At 39.0% G+C, this 20,598-nt stretch overlaps 1 protein-coding gene across 2 annotated transcripts in view; it reads right to left on the reverse strand.

Moving 5' to 3' along the window:
* LOC150087838 (F-box only protein 38-like) overlaps positions 1 to 20,598 on the reverse strand; it is a 146,961-nt gene that overhangs the window by 94,865 nt on the left and 31,498 nt on the right. For both annotated transcript variants that reach the window (XM_090369226.1, XM_090369225.1), the window contains exon 4: positions 8,621 to 8,801. In XM_090369226.1, the coding sequence (XP_090225352.1) occupies positions 8,621 to 8,801 (181 nt within the window). The remainder of the gene's footprint in view (positions 1 to 8,620; positions 8,802 to 20,598) is intronic.

Genomic DNA, 20,598 nt, shown 5'->3' on the forward strand with positions numbered 1-20,598 from the left:
ATCTCCTGGTGCTGATAAAAGAAACTCTCTGGTATCCCCAGTAATCTCTGATGATAGGGTTAATTTTTTTTTTATTTTTAAATACAGTAGATAACTGCTAATTTTTCACAAATGGTATCCTTATATTGGTGTTCAATTAAGCAAAAAGAAGTAAAGTTAAAAGTAGTAACAAAAAGAAGTAAAGAACTGTATATATGTACACACTTTAAGATGCAATATTTACTAGAAAATTAATAATTCAATTAGATTTCAAGATAGGTAGAATGTAATAAGCCATAAAATCGCTGACGACTTTATAGCTTATTACATCCATTCTTTTCTAATGAAAAAAATCTGTTCTATTGTTGTACAGCACCTCCAATCAGTGCCCTGATATCATTCATGCTTTCAAAGTAGCATCCTATTTTCGAGTGGATTTAATGTTTTCAAAATATCTGGAATTTTTAAATATAAATACACAACTTAAAGAGATATTCAATGTAGACTGGCACTATTGTAAGAATACTTTATTACTGTTATAAACTTTACAACATTCCTTTGATATGACCACGACTAATCTACAACATCCTGTATATGACTGATCACCACACAGCTGGTGAAAGAATTTTGGTATTAGTATCAGCAGTGGCAAATAATGCAAGAAAGCAAGCTTATAAAGCATCAGCCAAAAGGGGAGGAAAAAAAAAAAAAAAAGAACCATCCTTCCCACATCACCTGTCCATCTCCTCCTCCAATAATTAGTATTGTTCTTCCTTGAATTTATTATTTATTCAAGCTACCAATCTCCACAACAACAGATGGAATTTTCCAACAACTGACCACCTGCTGGCTGAAGGCAAACTTATACACATCTATCCTGCAACCATCCTTCCTCAATTTGAATGTATGCCACCTCATGTGTGGGTGTGTAGTCTCACCAAGAGGAAGAATACTATCAGTATTGAGCTTGCTCAATCCATTCAAAGCCATAAAACACCTTAATCAGATCATATCACAGATGCCTAGTCTCCAGACGCTGCAATTTGCAGAAATAAAGCCTTTCTTAGTAAGACCATCCTTTTGTTCCCTTCATTAATCTTAGTGCTCTTCTCTGCATCCATTCCAATAGATCTACATTCTTCCTAAAATGAGGCTCCAAACCTGTATGCAGTACTCAAGATGTGACCTAACCATTGCCTTGTACAATAGGATAATCACCTCCTTATCCCTGCTAGCAAAGTTCCTGTATATCATTGACAAAATCCCATGATCTGTTCTCATTTTGCTCAAAATGATAGTTATCTCATTAATTAAAGCTGTTTGGGAACCTCATGTATAAGTTCTGGACTTCAATATCCACTGTTGTTAACCTATTTTCATTTTCAGAGGCCACATTCATGGAAAGTGATTGAAATTACTCTACTAGGAAAATGAGTCTCAATTTTCTGCAAATGTGTAGGATCTTGCATGAAGACAATCTTTCCTATTGCCTGTAGCTCTTGCAGAACGGGTATTATTGGTTAGACAACTTGTAGAACTATGCTTTTGTGATGGCATAAATGATTGTTTCTCACACCTTTTTTCTCCTTGTGCTGTTAGTTCTTCAAAAAAAAAAAGTCTGGACAAGAATGAGATAAGCTGAATTCGTCTGAAGGGCTGCTTTCATGTCATGAAGTAGAATTTGATGTGAAATGTGAGTTTATTCTATAAGCTGATGCAATTTCACATGTATGCACACAACACTCAGCAGAAAAAAGTGTGCTTCATCTGTCCACAGGATGTAAATGAGATGTTAATCATCTTTTTCCAACTTGGCAAGAAACTGTAGTGCAAAGTCAAGATGCACGCCACTTTTCGAAGAGCTTGAACCTAGATCTTTTTTTTTTTAAATGAAAACCCCAAACACGAGAGGTATTAGAACATATAGTACTTAGTACCGTGCTTGGGTTGGAGGTTGAGAAGACGAAAGAAGATATTAATTGACATTAGACTTGAACTTCTGTAGACTGTAATTTTCAGGAAATATGTATGAAGGAAGGTTGTTCCAGAAAACAGCAGTTGAATGAATAAACGAGGAAGAAGAAAAGTTCATTCTGTGAGTTTGAAGTTGGACAGTAAATGGATGTTGGCTGGTGGTGGCACATGTTCGGACTGTTTTGAAAGAGAGAGCGAGAATTATAGAAGCCAATTCAGAAGAACAGTGCCCATGGAAGTATCTGTAGAAAAGGCATGCAGCAGAAACAGTAAGTCTATGAGACAGTGAGTAGAGAGACTCTGTTAGAGAGGAGTCATTAATTAACTTAACTGGCCTCTTTTAAATGGAATCTAGAAGCCTGAGAGAGGTTTTGGGGGCACTGCCCCAGATGTGGGAACAATATTCCATGGTAGGGCGGATTTGCAATTTGTACAGAGTGAACAGCTGTTTGGAAGAAAAGTAATGCCGAGAACGAAAGGGAAAACCAAGTTTTTTAGACGCAGAGGAAGCAATACAGCTTTGTTTATTTAATTTTTTCAAAGTAATTTCCTCTACATTCAATACACCCCTCCATCCTCCGAAACCAATCTTTAAACCAGTTCTGCCAAGTTTCACTAGGGAGTAAAGCACACTCGTTGTCCCAAGCCCGTAGAAGGTCCTCATCACTGGAAAACTGCCTCCCTTTTAGCTTCATTTTCACACGCGGGAACAGTGCAAAGTCGCAGGGAGCAAGGTCTGGATGTAGGGAGGGTGCTCGAGAAGTTTCAGTCCTGTTGTGGTCAAATATTCGGTGCAGGCTTTGGCGCGGTGAGCTGCAGCATTATCGTGATGGAGGTACCAGGTGTCCATTCTTGACTTTGGCCGCAGGTTCTTCATAGATCCAATGACTTTAGGCAGGCATTGTTCAGTATACCACTTAGCTGTGACTGTCTTCTGCGTGTCCAAAACGACACGTTCCACAATTCCACTCGATTTGAAAAATACAGCTATCATTTTCTTCTTTACAGATCGGGATTTTCTGACAATTACGGGTGTGTCGTCATCATCAAAGACCCAAACTTTGTTTTGAGCCTTGGTCGGCAGATCGTAATAGTACAGCCAAGTCTCGTCACCTGTCACGACGTTGTTCACATACCGAGATTGTCCCTTATCAAACTTTTTTAACATCTCCCGGCACCAAGTCACACGTCGTGTCATCTGCTCTTCAGTCAGTTGATGCGGCACCCAGAGAGAACAAAGTTTCTTCACGTGCAAATGATCTTGCAGAATCGAACGAATTGCTGGTGAATTTAGGCCCAAAGTATCCTCTATCTGTTGGTAGGTCACTTGCCTGTTTTCGTCAAGCATTTTCCTCACAGCAGTAACGTTTTCCTCCGTAACTGACGTTCGTGGCCTTCCCGGCCTCTCAGAATCCTCCAGAGTGAAATTTCCCCTTTGGAATTCTCTATACCACCTGAATATCGTTGTACGATGTGGACAATCATCATCTAGTGCAAGAGTCATTTCTTCTAAGCACTGGTCTATGGTTAAACCACGCACGAAATTATACCGCAAAACTGTCCTTATCTCATTTCGTGACCACGATGCCATCGCAAGCACTTTACACTCTCACTACTAATGAATAACTGAGCCCATCGACTTGGCGTGGCGGTTACTATGCACGTATGAACATGTCTCAACATGCAGCAACAAGCAGCTTCCTGTGATTCATTGTTGCGTCATATTGCAAAACTCTCCTAGTACCCTTTGTATTTGTAATGTACTTGTGCCAAGAGAGATTACAAGTCAGAGTAATCCCCAAAAGGGAAATATCATTTTGCCTAGAAATCGGAGTGTCAGCAAAGATAAGCATAGGAGCAGAAAAATCCTTTTTGCGAGATTTAAGACAAGACTGAATTTCGGAAGGACTGAAATCAACTAAGTTGTCTTTGCCCCACTGGAGAATTACCTGGAGATCAGTATTTAAGGAATTTTTTAGTGGATATTCGAGAAGTTGAAGCTGATTGAACAGGGCAAGGTTTCTCAAAATGGAAAGTGGAATGCAATGAGCTATCATCAGCAAAACTATGTATAGGATTTCCAGTCAATGGAAGAAGGTCATTAATATACAAGAGTAAAAGAGTGGAAGAAAGAACTGAACCTTGGGGGACACCAGCATTAGTGAGAGGTTAGAAGACAGAAAGCCATCTACCATCACCCTCAGTGAGAGATCAGAGAGAAAACTGGATAACCAATTACAAAAAGCAGTTGGCAAACCATAAGGTGGAAGCTTGTTTAGAAGACCTTTATGACAAACACGAGGCTTTGAGATGTCAAGAGCAACTGCTTATGTTTCACCAAACTTTTCCATTGAATTTGTCCATAAATGAGTAACATACGGCAAAATATCACTAGTGGATTGACACTGACAGAATCCATACTGGCAATCGTTGATCAGATGGAAGGTTTCTAGATAGTTTAAGAGTTGGCAGTTAATTGATTTCTCCATTACTTTAGAAAGAGTAGAAGTAATTGCAACAGGACGATAACTGGATGGGAGGGATTTGTCACCCTTTTTAGGAACTGGCTGGATATGAGCAAATTTCCAAGCAGAAGGAAAAACACCTTTGAAATAAGAAAGTGAAAAAAGGCGGCAAAAACAGGAGTAAGTTCGGGAGCACAGGTTTTCAGAACAAGTGGAGAAATACCATCAGGACTTGGAGCTTTCTTTGCATCAAGATTCATCAAAATCCTTCTGACGGAAGACCACAGGAGGCATTAAATGGAGCGTATTGGGAATGGTGGGAGGTGTTTTACCAAGATCATTAATACATGAGTTGGAAGAAAAATGGGATGCTAGCAGGTCAGCTTTATCCTTGGCTGAAGTGACAACAGAACCATCTGGTTTGGACAGAGGTGGGAGCAGAGATGGGCAAAGGTTGTGGCCAATAGCTTTGGCAAGGGACCAGAATGCTAGGCTACCATTAGGGCAAGAAGCAAGTTTTCTACTCTTCGTCTGTTCAAACTCTAGTTTGGACTGATTAATAACTGCTTTACAATTGTTGTGAGCTTTGGTGTAGGCAGAAAATGAAACTGAAGAATTGGAAACAAGCCAATTACGATAAGCAACGTGCTTCTCTTGAACAGCCTTAGCATATTTATTGGAAAACCAAGGTTTAGATAAAGGACGAGATTTTAAAGTGGAGTGTGGAAAAAAGGATTCCATTCCTACAAGAATAATTTCACTGACACGATCTGAGCAAACATTGACATCAGAAGTTTCGAAACAGTAATCCGACCAAGGAAAAGAAGAAAAGAAATCTCGAAGGTCATCCCATTTTGCATTCATGTAATGCCAAACATTATGAGGTTGAGAATAGCCACAAGATAATGGCTAAATTGGAGAAGACACAATCACCAAGTTGTGGTCTGAGGTGCCTAAAGGACCACTCACTTCTACCGTGTACTTAGAAGGGTTGTTTGTGAGAAAAAGATCAAGCGTGTTGGCTGTATGATTAGGACTGTCCAGTATCCTTGTAGGTAAATGAACAATCTGTACAAGGTCATTAGTAATTGCAAAAGCGTCAGCATATCGACCAGCTGGGTCAGTCGACTAGAAAACAGAAGCCAGCTGGAGTTGTGAACATTAAAATCACCAAGGAAAATTATCTCTCTATTTGGAAAGTTGGATTGGAGAAAGTCAAGTTGCAAAGACAGGAAGTCAAAGATCCCCAAGTGATTAGTGGAGTTGGGAAAATGGTAGAGACAACAGACGAATTTGACGCAATGAGGTAGAGAGATTTTAAGCCAAAGGAGATCGAAAAGAGGAGATTCCAAATTACCAAGTCTCTGACACGGAAAATCGGAATGGACATATGCACAAGTACCACCTTTGAGGCGAAAGGAATCATACAGCGAATAATTTGGGCAACTGAGATGAGCAGTAGTTGAATCAACCGATAACCGAGATTCTGTCAGAAAAAGTACATGGGGTTTGGCAGACTGCAAGTGGAACTGGACGTCATTGAGATCAAAATTGAGACCATGTATATTTGTGAAATGAACTAGGAAGTGTTTGGGAGGTTTAGATCTTTTCGCAAATAAGCTTACTCTATTAGTTTGACAATTCATGGTGTATTCAATAATAAGAAAATGTGGGGGGGAACATGCTGTATGAAGTAATGAAATTTTTGGATATGGCGTACACATGGTAAGAATATACCCAGATCTTTGACATAACGTGGCCTCAACAATGCCCCCCCCCCCGTGTACACACTACTCGGACTCCCTCCAGTCACTATCTGACAGAGTAGAGGTAGCAAGATTATATACTAGCTGATCAGGAAGCCTCCTAAAGAGTTACCAATAGGTTCGGTCCGGTGTACTAACTATAAACACCGTTTTAGAGCTGTACCCTCGAAATGTAAGGAAGATTGGATCTGGCCATGATGTTCATCATAACCTCAAAAGTCATCACTCATATTGCATGATGGAAGAGGTGGGGAAGGGTTGACCAGAACTTAGCTCTGGAGACTAAACATGGGCTCCACCACTTCAAGCCTCCAATAAGCAAAGTTGTGATATTGCACCGGTTGATGAGAGTCATCTACCACCTAGTATTGCCTGGTAACACAGAGGGGCGACATTCCTCCATGTGGTGTATGTACCACACCTTGACCCCTGCTTATGTTGGTTCACACCTGAGTGGTCACCCACAGTGTGCTTGTGCATGGAGGTTATACCCAGGATTACTAACAGTCGCACAATCGTGAAGGGGCAAGCAGAGGATTTGGCTGTCACAGACCGTCCGGACTTCATCGAAATTGAGTCCACTTGACTTGAATCTCACCCGAATATCAGTTCCATCAGCATTTTAGACTCCCAGGTAGCAAGTACAGCTTGTCTGGCATATCTGAGAGAATGTCTGTTACAACCACAAGGACCTATGTATGGACTCTTGTATGGATATATGCTGTGTTTTACAAAGAGCCTCACCCAACTCCATTTAATGAGAAACAGCATATCAACTAGTGGATATCTGATCCTCTGCTACAGCAAAGGTTTCTGCAAACGTTTATACACTGGAACAAGGTTATCCTTTACATGGCCTATTTTATTTGCAACCTGTGATCTCAAAATTTTTCAATTTATTTATCAAATTGTTCACAGTTTTACTGGTAAATGGGACATAATAGAGGTTATGCACTTAATATTCCATTGTGCTGTTTCAGCAGTGTATCCCTGCATGTTTTAATGTGACTTCATGTGTTATCCCTGCATGCTTCACTATCTCACCACATTACACCACTGTCAGTGTGTCATTGTGGATAAATGATTGGTTTGATTGTTGAAATTGTTAATAAACAGTCATCCTACTTGATGGGTAAGGCTATGCAATGATGTAAGTCTATTGACGGATATCTAACGGAATATAAGTCTAATGACGGAAATTACAGTGTCTGGAGACTAGGCACCTGCAAGGTGATCTGATTGAGGTGTATAAAGCGTTTAACGGTTTGAGCATGCTCAATGCTGTTGGGATTCTTCCTTTTGGTCAGAATAATTGCCTGAGAGGGCATAAATTCAAATTGAGGAAAGACAGTTGTAGGATAGATGTGCGGAAGTTTGCATTTTAGCTAGCGGGTGGTTGATTGCTGGAACAAACGTCCATCTGTCGTAGAAGTTGATAGCTTAAATAGATTCAAGGCAGAACTAGACAAACATTTGGAGCGAGTGGATGGATGAAATGAGAAGGGTGTGTGTGTGTGTTTTTTATTTTTTTATTTTGGCTGATGCTATATAAGCTCGCTTTCTTGCATCATGTGCCTTTACTAATGCTATCTTAAGCACATAACTAATATAAGAACGTTCAAAAATTTAACTCTTTACTACTTTGAGAGATAATTGCCTCATATCCCAGAAATTATTTAACAATCAGACTTTATTAAAATGTTATATATATATATATATAACATACATATTATAATGCAAAACCTTGAAGCTTGTTCCCTACAAACCTTTCAAACGTGACTTCATATTTGCTTTTAAAATGATCTGCAGTCCACTGAAGACTGCCTTTAACAAGAAAATCAGTAACAGAACATTTATTATTTGCACTTGTTTCAACCAGATTAATATGCCATTTCCACTTTATCATAATCAAATTTTGTATTTTTTTTGATGAACTTCTTATCTCTGCAAAATTGCTTTCTCTGAAGAAAGAATACCATGTAAAGTATCCTGGGCCTCATGCTTTTCAGCAAAAGAAGCTAGAGTGCTTCTTTTGCTGAATGCTCAAACTTTTCTGTTAAGTTAAAGTTCTTGCTAATGTTCAAGGAAGGAAAAATGTTCTTTGCTACCCTTATTTTTGGAACAGAAGATTGACACAACTGCTACATGGATTAACTTAAATGCTTTTAAAGTAATACCATTCCTTCAAAACCTGTTCGCAATTTTAAAGAATCCTCTGGTTCCTCTGACTAAAACATTTATCACATTAACCTCCTTTATGATTGTGTCAATGATCAGTTCCGATCCTTGAATAAGACTAATGAAAGCTTCATGCATATTTCATAGCAGTGACATCCCATATATTATATTACACTGACAAATCATACAACGTGATATATATTTAAGCATGTGATGAATTACCAAAATGCTCTCTATGAATTATAAGTTTTAAATTACCTTTGGGAGGAAAATCATCTACATAACCCAAGTTTAATGTCTTCAGGGTACAAAAATCACACTGTGCAAAAGAGAGAGAGACAAAGAGGCTATCTTTTGTTAATGAAGGCTGAAGTGATATTGTTTCCAAAGTCTTGCTAGCAACTATCATTAAATGGCCAACATCTGATTCTAATATGTTCTTTAAAAAAATAAAGATTAAAATATTAATAATTTAATTAAAACAGCAATTAAAATATATTTCTAATTTGTTGGTAAAAGTATGTATGCATTTACCACTAAACTAAGATTATAAAATTTTATGTTAATAAATTGTTTATATATTGACATAGAATTTATATTAATATATAAACAATATATTAATATTGTTTAAATATAGGGTAACTAGGAATAGGAGTAGGAGCATGTATGCTTGCATGTATACCAATGCTAGAAGTATAGTAAATAAATTTGATGAATTTGAAGTGTTGGTCAAGACATCAAAGGCGGATATTGTTGGGATAGCAGAGACTTGGTGTCACACAGACATAAGGAATGCTGAAATGGAATTTGGGGAGTACAATGTGTACAGAAAGGTTAGACAGGATAGAAAGGGAGGAGGTGTTATGCTGTTAATTAAGAAAAACAAAATCAAAAGAAGTGCATCTAGTTGATATAGATGAACAGTGCACTGTTGAGTCAGTTTGGTGTGACATAAGCACTGCGAAAGCAAAAATAAGAGTAGGAGTGTGTTATAGGCCTAATGACTCGAATGAGTACAATGAACAATTGTACAGAGAAATAGAGTGGGCTAGTAAATCGGAATGTCTTATAATGGGGGATTTTAACTTCCCAGATATTGACTGGAACTTGTGGGTCGGTCACTCACACACTAGTCAGACTTTTGTGGATTTATTGGATGATTCTTTTCTGCAGCAGCATGTTTGAGACATGCTGCTGCAGACATACCAGAGAAAGTAATACTCTTGATCTGGTTATCAGCAGTGATCATTCGTGTATTAAGAATTTGCAGATAAACGAACCACTAGGTGGCAGTGATCACAGTCTACTGATGTGGGATTTACTTAAAGATTTAATTACCATCAGGGGTAAAGGAAAAGGTTTTTGCTTCCGTAAGGGGTAGTACAGTGGTCTCCGACAGTTTTTAAATTCTGTACAGTGGGATCAACTGACGATGTTACAAACAGTATATTCTAAGTGGGAAGCATTCAAGGAATTAATCATGGATGCTACTAAAAGTTTCATACCTATTAAGAAATATTGTTCAAGGTTTAGGCCTAAATGGTTATCTAATGAACTAATGAGACTCTTAACAGAGAAGAAAAATGCATGGGATGCATATAAATTATCAAGCGACTCAGAAGCCTATGACAGATATAAGCTAGTCTGTAATCAGGTCACAAAGGAGGTTAGGCAGGCGAAGGCAGATTACGAGAAATGCTTGGCAAAAGATACTAAGAAAAACAGCAAGGATTTCTTTACTTATATAAACTCTAAAAGGAAGGGGATGAATCTGATTGGTCCACTTGACATCGATGGTTCGACTGTTGATAATCCTGCTCAGATAGCAAACAAACTGAATGAATATTTTGCATCTACATTCACACATGAGGAATTATTAAGGTTTTAAAATGGCAGAAGGCTATCAAATTGTAGCAGGGTGCTTAATGATTTTGTAATAACTGAGAGCAAAGTGGAGGAGAAATTGCTGAAGTTAAACATAAGAAAAGCATCTGGGGTGGATGGGATCTATCCAGTTATATTAAAGGAGGCGGCAAAGCAACTAAGCAAACCCTTGGCCATAATTATGAGAGCATCCTTGGACTCAGGGGAAGTTCCCACGGACTGGAGATGTGCAAATGTATCCCCAATTCACAAAGGGAGATCGAAGGGTGACTAGAGTAATTACAGACCAGTTAGTTTAACTTCTGTTCCGGGTAAAATAATGGAGTCACCGGTTAAAGATGCATTGCAGGATCATCTAGACAAGACTGCTGCAATAATTCAGACACAGCATGGGTTTGTTAAGGGAAAGCCTTGTTTGACAAATTTGATAGGATATTATGATGTGGTTACAAAGGAACTGGATGCAAAAAATAATTTTGATATCATATATTTGGATTTCAGGAAAGGTTTTGACACTGTTTTGCATGAAAGACTATTGTACAAATTGGAGCAGAATGGTATTAAGGGTAAGTTGCTACAATGGATAAAAGGATGGTTAAGTGGGAGAAGACAGAGGGTGGTAATCAATGGGTGCTGCTCTTCGTGGACTAATGTTATTAGTGGAGATCCACAGGGTTCGGTGTTGGGTCCACTGCTGTTTTGTATATTTATCAATGATATTGATGAAGGTATATCAGTCTTAATGTCGAAGTTTGCAGATGATACAAAGGTTGGCAGGGTTGTTAATGACTAATGGCAGTGTGCTACTGGAACAGGATCTAGATAATTTGTGCAGATGGGCTAAGAAGTGGCAACTGAAGTTTAACCTTGACAAATGCAAAGTACTGCATATGGGTAGAAGTAACCCCAGAGAAATGTACCAACTATGTGGTACTACACTTAAGGTGGTGGAAAATGAAAAAGACCTGGGAGTAATTGTGCAGTCAGATATGAAGTTTTCTGAGCAATGCAGACAGGCTGCAAGGGCAGGTCATGGGGTTTTGTCAATGATATATAGGAATTTTGCTAGCAGGGAAAAGGAGGTGATTGTCCCTCTGTATAAGGCAATGGTCAGGCCACGCCTTGAGTACTGCATACAGGTCTGGAGGCCTCATTTTAGGAAGGATGTAGATTTACTTGAGCGTGTACAGAGAAGGGCAACAAGATTGGTGAGGGGAATGAAGGGATCCTCTTACCAAGAGGCTTAAATTCTGCAAATTGCAGTGGCTGGAGACTAGGCACCTGCGTAGTGATCTGATTAAGGTGTATAAGGCCTTGAATGGGTTCAGCACGCTGAATTCTGATGGGATCCTTCCACATATTCAGATTACGAACCTATTAGGCATAAATTCAAATTAAGAAAAGACAGATGTAGAATAGATGTGCGGAAATTTGCCTTTAGCCAGCGGGTGGTTAATTGCTGGAACAAACTTCCATTTGTCGTTGTGGAAGTTGACAGGTTAAATAAATTTAAGGAGGAACTGGACAGGCATTTGGAGGGAATGGTGTGTTTTTTTTTTGTTTTTTTTTGGCTGATGCTGCATAAGCTCATACACTTGCTTTCTTGCATCACATGCCACTACTACTACTACTATATATAGTATTAAGGAATAGAAGAATAAAATATAAAATAAAAATGAAAAAAATAATTATTTTAACATATTTTAAATATATATCTTATCTTATTTGTAAATAGTCTTTTAATCATCAATGGCTATTTTATTGTATAATATATTTTTAATCAAGCAGTTTTCACCAATCTTTAGTTTTTTGTTTGCAAATGTCTAATCTCACATTTCCTGTCACCTGAAACTGAAAAATCACATCAACAAAAAACACACAAAGCAAATTTGTTACCTTTTCCAGACTTCATAATACATGTAAAATCTTGAGTTTATGCCTTCTTAAACACCACATCATATTACTTTGTCATTGTACTAAAGAGCATTTCAGTTATAGCTCAGACACAGCATGGTTTTGTTAAGGGGAAGTCTTGCCTGACCAACTTGATTGGATACTATGATGCAGTCACAAAAGAACTGGATGCAGGGAATAACTTTGATATTATATACTTGGATCTTAGAAAGGCTTTTGATACTGTTGCACATGGAAGACTGCTACACAAATTGGAGATGTGTGACACTGGAGGCAAATTGCTGCTATGGATAAAGGGGTGGTTGAGGGGGAGAAGACAGAGAGTGGTAATCAATGGACACTGCTCATCATGGACTAATGTTATTAGTGGAGTCCCTCAGGGCTCAGTGTTGGGTCCATTATTGTTTTCTGTATTTATAAATGATATTGATGATGGTATATCAAGCTTAATGTCCAAGTTTGCAGATGACACAAAGGTTGGCAGGGTTGTCAAGGACACTACTGACACTATGCTGCTGCAACAGGATCTGGAAAGGTTGAGCAGATGGGCTGAGAGGTGGCAAATGAAGTTTAACATTGACAAATGTAAAGTACTACACATGGGAAACAGCAACCCCAGAGCAACGTATCAACTCTGTGGTACTACACTGACAGTGGTAGAGAATGAAAGGGACTTGGGGGTGATTGTGCAGGCAGATATGAAGTTCTCTTAGCAGTGCAGACGGGCTGCAAGAGTAGCTCATGGAGTATTGTCAATGATATACAGGAATTTTTCCAGCAGGGATAAGGAGGTGATTATTCCATTGTATAAGGCAATGGTCAGGCCACACCTAGAGTACTGTATACAGGTCTGGAGGCCTCATTTCAAGAAGGATGTAGAGCTGCTGGAACGAGTACAGAGAAGGGCAACAAGATTAGTGAATGGAACAAAGGGGTGCTCTTACGAAGAAAGGCTTAAGTTTTGCAAATTACAGTGTCTGGAGACTAGGCACCAGCGAGGTGATCTGATAGAGGTGTATAAAGCCTTGAATGGTTTAAGCATTCTCAATGCTGATGGGATTCTTCCTCTAGCTCAGAAAAATCACCTGAGAGGGCATAAATTCAAATTGAGGAAAGACAGATGTAGGATAGACGTGCGGAAATTTGCCTTTAGCCAGCGGGTGGTTGGTTGGTGGAACAGACTGCCATCCCTTGTGGTGGAGGTTGATAGCCTAAATAAGTTTAAGGCTCAGCTGGACAGGTATTTTGAACGAACAGAGGAGTGAAGTGGAAGTGGGTTTTTTTTTTTTTTTTTTTTTTTGGCTGATGCTGCATAAGCTTGCTTTCTTGCATCAAATGGCTCTACTAATGCTAATGCTAATGCTAAAAAATGCTAATGCATTGTTAAATCAAATTTAGCTTCACACCATACATATGAAAAAAATATAATTTATCATCACAGTATATCTAATATTTTGTTCTGTGAATTCCACATATTTTATGACCAATGAATTTAAATTCCACGTACAATATAAATATATTTTTATTCTGAATTTAATAACTGAAGCTGCAGGTTTAAGATTTTTTGTGAAAAATAAAGAGAAAACCTAGTTAGGACAGTGAGCATAGAATAGGTAAAGAAGAAAAAAAAAACAGTCTCTGTTGTAAATATGGAGAGTTGATAGTTACTTTAATAGTATTAGGATTAAAATATCAATGATGCAAGGAATTAGATTTATATTTTATCTAATCCCTCCTTAATATACATAGGATTTAACTTCACAAGGCTAGGAAGAAATTTGTTCCAACACATGATTACTTTGACTAAAATCAAATTTTCTGGGTTTGTGAGATTTGACAGACAATAGTTCAATGCCATTATCCACTTGATGTGTCTTGTCATACTTCAAAAATATTAGAAGTTGATAAGCTGGAAGGAAAATAATACGTAATATGCCATCATTAAGGATAATTAAAAAAAGAAAATGCATTTCAAAACATGATTTTTTGGATTAAGATATATGATGGGGGGGGGGATTGAATCAATACTGGCCACTTCTCAAATGTTGAAAACAACTCCTTATGCTGTATTTCAACCTTCCATATTTTAAAACAATGGAAGCTGAAAAATACTTCGTAAATCTGAGGTCAATAATCAGTCAGTGGCATAGGATACTAAAAAACCTCTTTGATTTATGAATAAAGTAAATCTGCAGCTAGGATTTTGTTATGCAATTTACCTAGATAATATAATATACAATATATAGAATACATTCTGTGTTTCAACTTTGAAAGAAAATTCATTATTATAATTCATTTATTCTACCAAACGAGTTAAAAAATTAAATATACATTAATAAGCGACAAATTCCCTTTAAAGTAATGGGATACTGGGGATCAATATTTATACAAACTGATTTTTTTTTTTTTTTTAATGAAAACTCCAAACATGAAATGAAAGGTATTACAACCTATAGTATTTAGAATCCATGTGTGGGTTGACAGTTGAGAAGTTGAAAGAAGATACTTGTTGGTTGACATTAGACTTGAATAACTGTAAATTGTAATTTTCAAGAAATACATATGAAGAAAGGTTGTTCCAGAAAATGGAAGTCGAATGAATAAATGAGGAAGAATAAAAGTTGGTTCTGTGAGTTTGAAGCTGTACAGTAAAAGGATGTTGAGTGATTGCAGCATGTGTTCAAACTGGTTTAGAAGAGAGAGAGAGAGAGAGAGAGAGAGAGAGAGAGACACTCAAGACCCAATTTCGGCGAAGTCCGGACGGTCTGTGACAGCCAAATCCTCTGCTTGCACCTTCACGATGGTGGGACTGTTAGTAATTGTGGGTATAACCTCCATGCACAAGTACAAGGTGGGTGACCACCCAGGTGTGAACCAATGTAAGCAGGGGTCGAGGTGAGGAATGATGCCCCTCTATGTTACTAGGCAGTACTAGGTGGTAGATGACTCTCATCAACCGGTGCAATACCACCACTTTGCTTATTGGAGGATTGAAGTGGTGGAATCCATCTTTAGTCTCTAGAGCTAAGTCCCGGTCAACCCTTCCCTATCTCTTCCATCATGCAGTATGATTGATGACTTTTGAGGTTATGATGAACATCGTGGCGAGATCCAATATTCCTTACATTTCGAAGGTACAGCTCTAAAACGGTGTTCACAAGGCCGACCACTAGTTAGTACACCGGACCGAACCTATTGGTAACTCTCTAGGAGGCTTCCAGATCAGCTAGTGTATAATCTTCCAACCTCTACTTTTCCAGATAGTGACTGGAGGGAGTCCGAGTAGTATGTATGCGGGGAGCATTGTCGAGGTCACGTTATGTCAAGGATCTGGGTATATTCTCACCACGTGTACGCCATATCCAAAAATTTCATTACTTCATACAGCATGTCCCACCCACTTTTACTTAATATTGAATACACCATGAATTGTCAAACTAATAGAGCAAGCTTATCTGCGAAAAGATCTAAACCTCCCAAGCACTTCCTAATTCATTTCACAAATATATGTGGTCTCAATTCTGATCTCAATGACATCCATTTCCACTTGCAGTCTGCCAAAACCCCATGTACTTTTTCTGACAGAATCTCAGTTATCGGTTGATTCAACTACTGCTCATCTCAGTTGCCCAAATTATACGCTGTATGATTCCTTTTGCCTCAAAGGTGGTACTTGTGCATATGTCCGTTCTAATATTTCCTGTCAGAGATTTGGCAATTTGAATCTACTCTCTTTGATCTTCTCTGGCTTAAAATCTTTCTACCTCATTGTGTAAAATTCATCTGTTGTCTCTACCATTCTCCCAACTCCACTAATCACTTGGAGCTCTTTGACTTCCTGTCTTTGCAACTTGACTTTCTCCAATCCAACTTTCCAAATAGAGAGATAATTTTCCTTGGTGATTTTAATGTTCACAACTCCAGCTGGCTTCCGTTTTCTAGTCACACCTACCCAGCTGGTCGAGATGCTGAGGCTTTTGCAATTATTAATGACCTTGCACAGTTTGTTCATTTACATAAAGAATACCGGACAATCCTAATCATACAGCCAACATGCTTGATCTTTTTCTCACAAACAACCCTTCTAAATACACGGTCGAAGTGAGAGATCCTTTAGGCACTTCAGATCACAACTTGGTGATTGTCTCTTCTCCAATAGAGCCTTTATCTCATGGCTATTCCCAAACTCGTGTTGTTTGGCATTACAAGAATGCAAAATGGGATGACCTGTGAGACTTCTTTTCTTCTTTTCCTTGGTCAGATTACTGTTTCAAAACTTCTGATGTCAATGTTTGCTCCGATCGTGTCAGTGAAATTATTCTTGCAGGAATGGAATCCTTTATCCCACATTCCAATTTAAAAACTCATCCTTTATCTAAACCTTGGTTTTCCAATAAATGTGCTAAGGCTGTTCAAGAGAAGAATGTTGCATATTGTAATTGGCTTGTTTCTAATTCTTTAGTTTTATTTTCTGCCTACACGAAAGCTCGCAACAATTGTAAAGCAGTTATTAATCAGTCCAAACTAGAGTTTGAACAGGCTAAGAGTAGAAAACTTGCTTCTTTCCCTAATGGTAGCCAAGCATTCTGGTCCCTTGCCAAAGCTATTGGCCACAACTTTTGCCCATCTCTGCTCCCACCTCTGTCCAAACCAGATGGTTCTGTTGTCACTTCAGCCAAGGATAAAGCTGACCTGCTAGAATCCCATTTTTCTTCCAACTCATATATTAATGATCTTGGTAAAACACCTCCCACCATTCCCAACACGCTCCATTCAATGCCTCCTGTGGTCTTTCATCAAGAGGATGTCAGAAGGATTTTGACGAATCTTGATGCTAAAAAAGCTCCAGGTCCCTATGGTATATCTCCACTTGTTCTCAAAACCTGTGCTCCTGAACTTACTCCTATTCTTTGCCGCCTTTTTTGACTTTCTTTTTCCAAAGGTGTTTTTCCTTCTGCTTGGAAATTTGCTCATATCCAGCCAGTTCCTAAAAAGGGTGACAAATCCCTCCCATCCAATTATCGTTCCATTGCAATTACTTCTACTCTTTCTAAAGTAATGGAGAAATCAATTAACCACCAACTACCTAGAAACCTTCCATCTGATCAATGATCGCCAGTACAGATTCCGTCAGCGTCGATCCGCTGGTGATGATATGGCTTATGTTACCCATTTATGGACTAATTCAATGGAAAAATTCAGTGAAACACAAGTAGTTGCTCTTGACATCTCAAAGGCTTTCGATCATGTGTGGCATAAAGGTCTTATAAATAAGCTTCCATCTTATGGTTTTCCAACTGTTTTTTGTAATTCGTTATCCAGTTTTCTCTCTGATCGCTCACTGAGGGTGATGGTAGATGGCTCTCTGTCTTCTAACTTCTCCACTAATGCTGGTGTCCCCCAAGGTTCAGTTCTTTCCCCCACTCTTTTCCTCTTGTATATTAATGACCTTCTTCCATTGACTGGAAATCGTATCCATAGTTTTGCCGATGATAGCACATTGCATTCCACTTTCCATTTTAAGAAACCTTGCCCTGTTCAATCAGCTTCAACTTCTCGAAAATCTGCTACCAATTCCTTAAATGCCGATCTTCAGGTAATTCTCCAGTGGGGCAAAGACAACTTAGTTGATTTCAACCCTTCTAAAACTCAGTCTTGTCTTATATCTCACAAAAAGGATTCTTCTGCTCCTATGCTTATCTTTGGTGACACTCCGATTTCTAGGCAAAATGATATATCTCTTTTGGGGATTACCCTGACTTCTAATCTCTCTTGGCACAAGCACATTACAAATATTGCTTCCTCTGCATCTAAAAAACTTGGTTTTCTCTTTCGCTCTCGGCGTTACTTTTCTCCCAAACAGCTGCTCACTCTGTATAAATCGCAAATCCGCCCTGCCATGGAATATTGTTCCCACATCTGGGGTGGTGCCCCCAAAACCTCTCTCAGGCTTCTTGATTCCATTCAGAAGAGGGCAGTTTGGTTAATTAATAATTAATCATCTCTAAGAGTCTCTCCACTCACTGTCTCATAGATGTACTGTTTCTGCTGCATGCCTCTTCTACAGATACTTCCATGGGCACTGTTCTTCTGAATTGGCTTATATAATTTCCGCTCTCTCTTTCAAAACAGTCCGAACACGTGCCGCCACCAGCCATTTACTGTCCAACTTCAAACTCACAGAACCAACTTTTCATCTTCCTCGTTTATTCATTCAACTGCCGTTTTCTGGAACAAACTTCCTTCATACGTATTTCCTGAAAATTATAGTCTACAGAAGTTCAAGTCCAATGTCAACAAATATCTTCTTTCGTCTTCTCAACCTCCAACCCAAGCACGGTACTAAGTACTATAGGTTCTAATAACTCTCGTGTTTGGAGTTTACATAAAAAAAAAAAAAAAGCCTTTGAAATGTCAAGAGCAACTGCTTGAGTTTCACTGAACCATTCCATTCAATTTGTCCACAGATGGATAACAAAAGCCAGTATATTTCCAGTGGATCAAATGAAAGGTTCAAGATAGTTTAGGAGTTGGCAGTTAATGGATTTTTCCATTACTTTATAAAGAATAAAAGTATAATGGGAAGGATTTATCACAATTTTTAAGAATTGGTTGGATATGAGCAAATTTCCAAGCAGAAAGACAAACAACAGTAGAATAAGGAAGTGTAAACAAGCAATGAAGAATAGGATAAGCTCAGGAGTACAGGTTTTAAGGACAAGTTGAGAAATACAACAGGACCTTGAGCTTTCTTGGCATCAAGATTGTTCAAAATTCTTCTGATACCCTTTTGGCAGAAGACGACAGGAGGCACTGAAAGGGAATGATAGGAGATGGTTTACGAAGATCATCAATACAAGAGTTAGAATAAAAGCAGGATGCTAGCAGGTTAGCTAAGGCGGCAATAGAATCATCAGGTTTTAGCAGTGGTGCCAGTAGACATGGGCAAAAGTTGTGGCCAATAGCTTTGCAACGAAAACAGAAAGCTCAACTACCATTTGGACAAGAAGCAAGTTTTCTGCTTAGCTTTTCTACTCCTAGTTCAAAATCTAGTTTGGACAGATTAATAACTGCTTTTCAGTTGTTGCAAAGCAGGAAATGAACCTGGAGATTTGGATACAAGCCAATTGAAATATGCAACATTCTTATCTTGAATAGCCTTAACGCATTTATTAGAAAACCAAGGTTTGGATAAAGGACGAAATTTTAAGGTGGAGTGTGGAATTAAGGATTTCATCCCTACAAGAATTTTGCTGACATGATATGAGCAATGTTGACATCAGAAGATTTAAAACATTCAACAAAGGAAAAGAAGAACAGAAATCTCGCAGATCATCTCATTTTGCATTCTTATACACCGATGAGCCAAAACATTATGACCACCTACCTAATACGATGTTGGTCCTCCATGTGCAGTCAAAATAGCTTATACGTGGCGAGGCATGGACGCTATAATATTTCTAAATGTATCTTGTGATATCTGGAACCAACACATAACAAGCAGATCCTTTAACTCCTGTAAGGTCCGTGGTTGAGACACCGCAGATCGGAGTTGCTGTTCCAAAACAAAACACAGATGCACGATGGGAGTGATGTCTAGGGAATTTGGAGGCCAGGGCAATACTTGGAAGTCTTCCTCATGTTCCACGAACCAGTCTCGAACAATCCAGGTGGTGTGGCACAATACATTATCCTGCTGAAAGACGGCACTGCCAGAGGGGAAGACCACTGCCATGAAAGGGTGTACCTGGTCAGCAATGATGTTTAGGTAGGTGGTAGACATCAGAGTGCCCAGCACAAGGATGACTGGACCCAGGGTATCCCAGCAGAACATCGCCCAAAGCATGGCACTGCCGTCGCCGACTTGTTTTTGTCCCACAGTGCATCCAGGCATCATCACTTCCCCAGGTAAACGATGCACACATACTCGGCTGTTCGCATGGTGCAACAGGAAACATGATTCATCGGACCAGACGACCCTCTTCCAATCACTCAAGGTCCAGTTTCGATGCTTGCAAAATGATATATCTAATTAGAACAACTGAGCATGGGCACTTGGAGTGGCCCACGGCTATGCAGCCCCATTTTCAGTAGGGTTCGATGTACTGTGTTGTGACACATTACTCCTGTCACCAGCATTCCAATTACCAGCGAGCTGTGCCACAGTCGCCCTTCTGTTGCCACGTACCATCTGGGATAGTCTTCGCTCACCTCGAGCATCAATAAGCCATGGTCGTTCAACACCTCGCCGGTATTCGTGGGTTTTCCCTCCTAGGACCAATTTCGGTAGGTACTAACCATGGCTGATCGTGAGCACCTCACCAGCTGTGCCGTTTCGGATATGCTCAGACCCAGTCATCTGGTCATTACAATTTGGCCTTTGTCAAATTCACTTAAGTCCACTGCCTTTCCCATCTGAAGAACAAGAGTAACATTGA

The sequence above is a fragment of the Mastigoproctus giganteus genome, chromosome 3 (genome assembly GCF_048544385.1).
Source record: "Mastigoproctus giganteus isolate SK-2022 chromosome 3, ASM4854438v1, whole genome shotgun sequence".
Lineage (NCBI taxonomy): Eukaryota > Metazoa > Arthropoda > Arachnida > Uropygi > Thelyphonidae > Mastigoproctus > Mastigoproctus giganteus.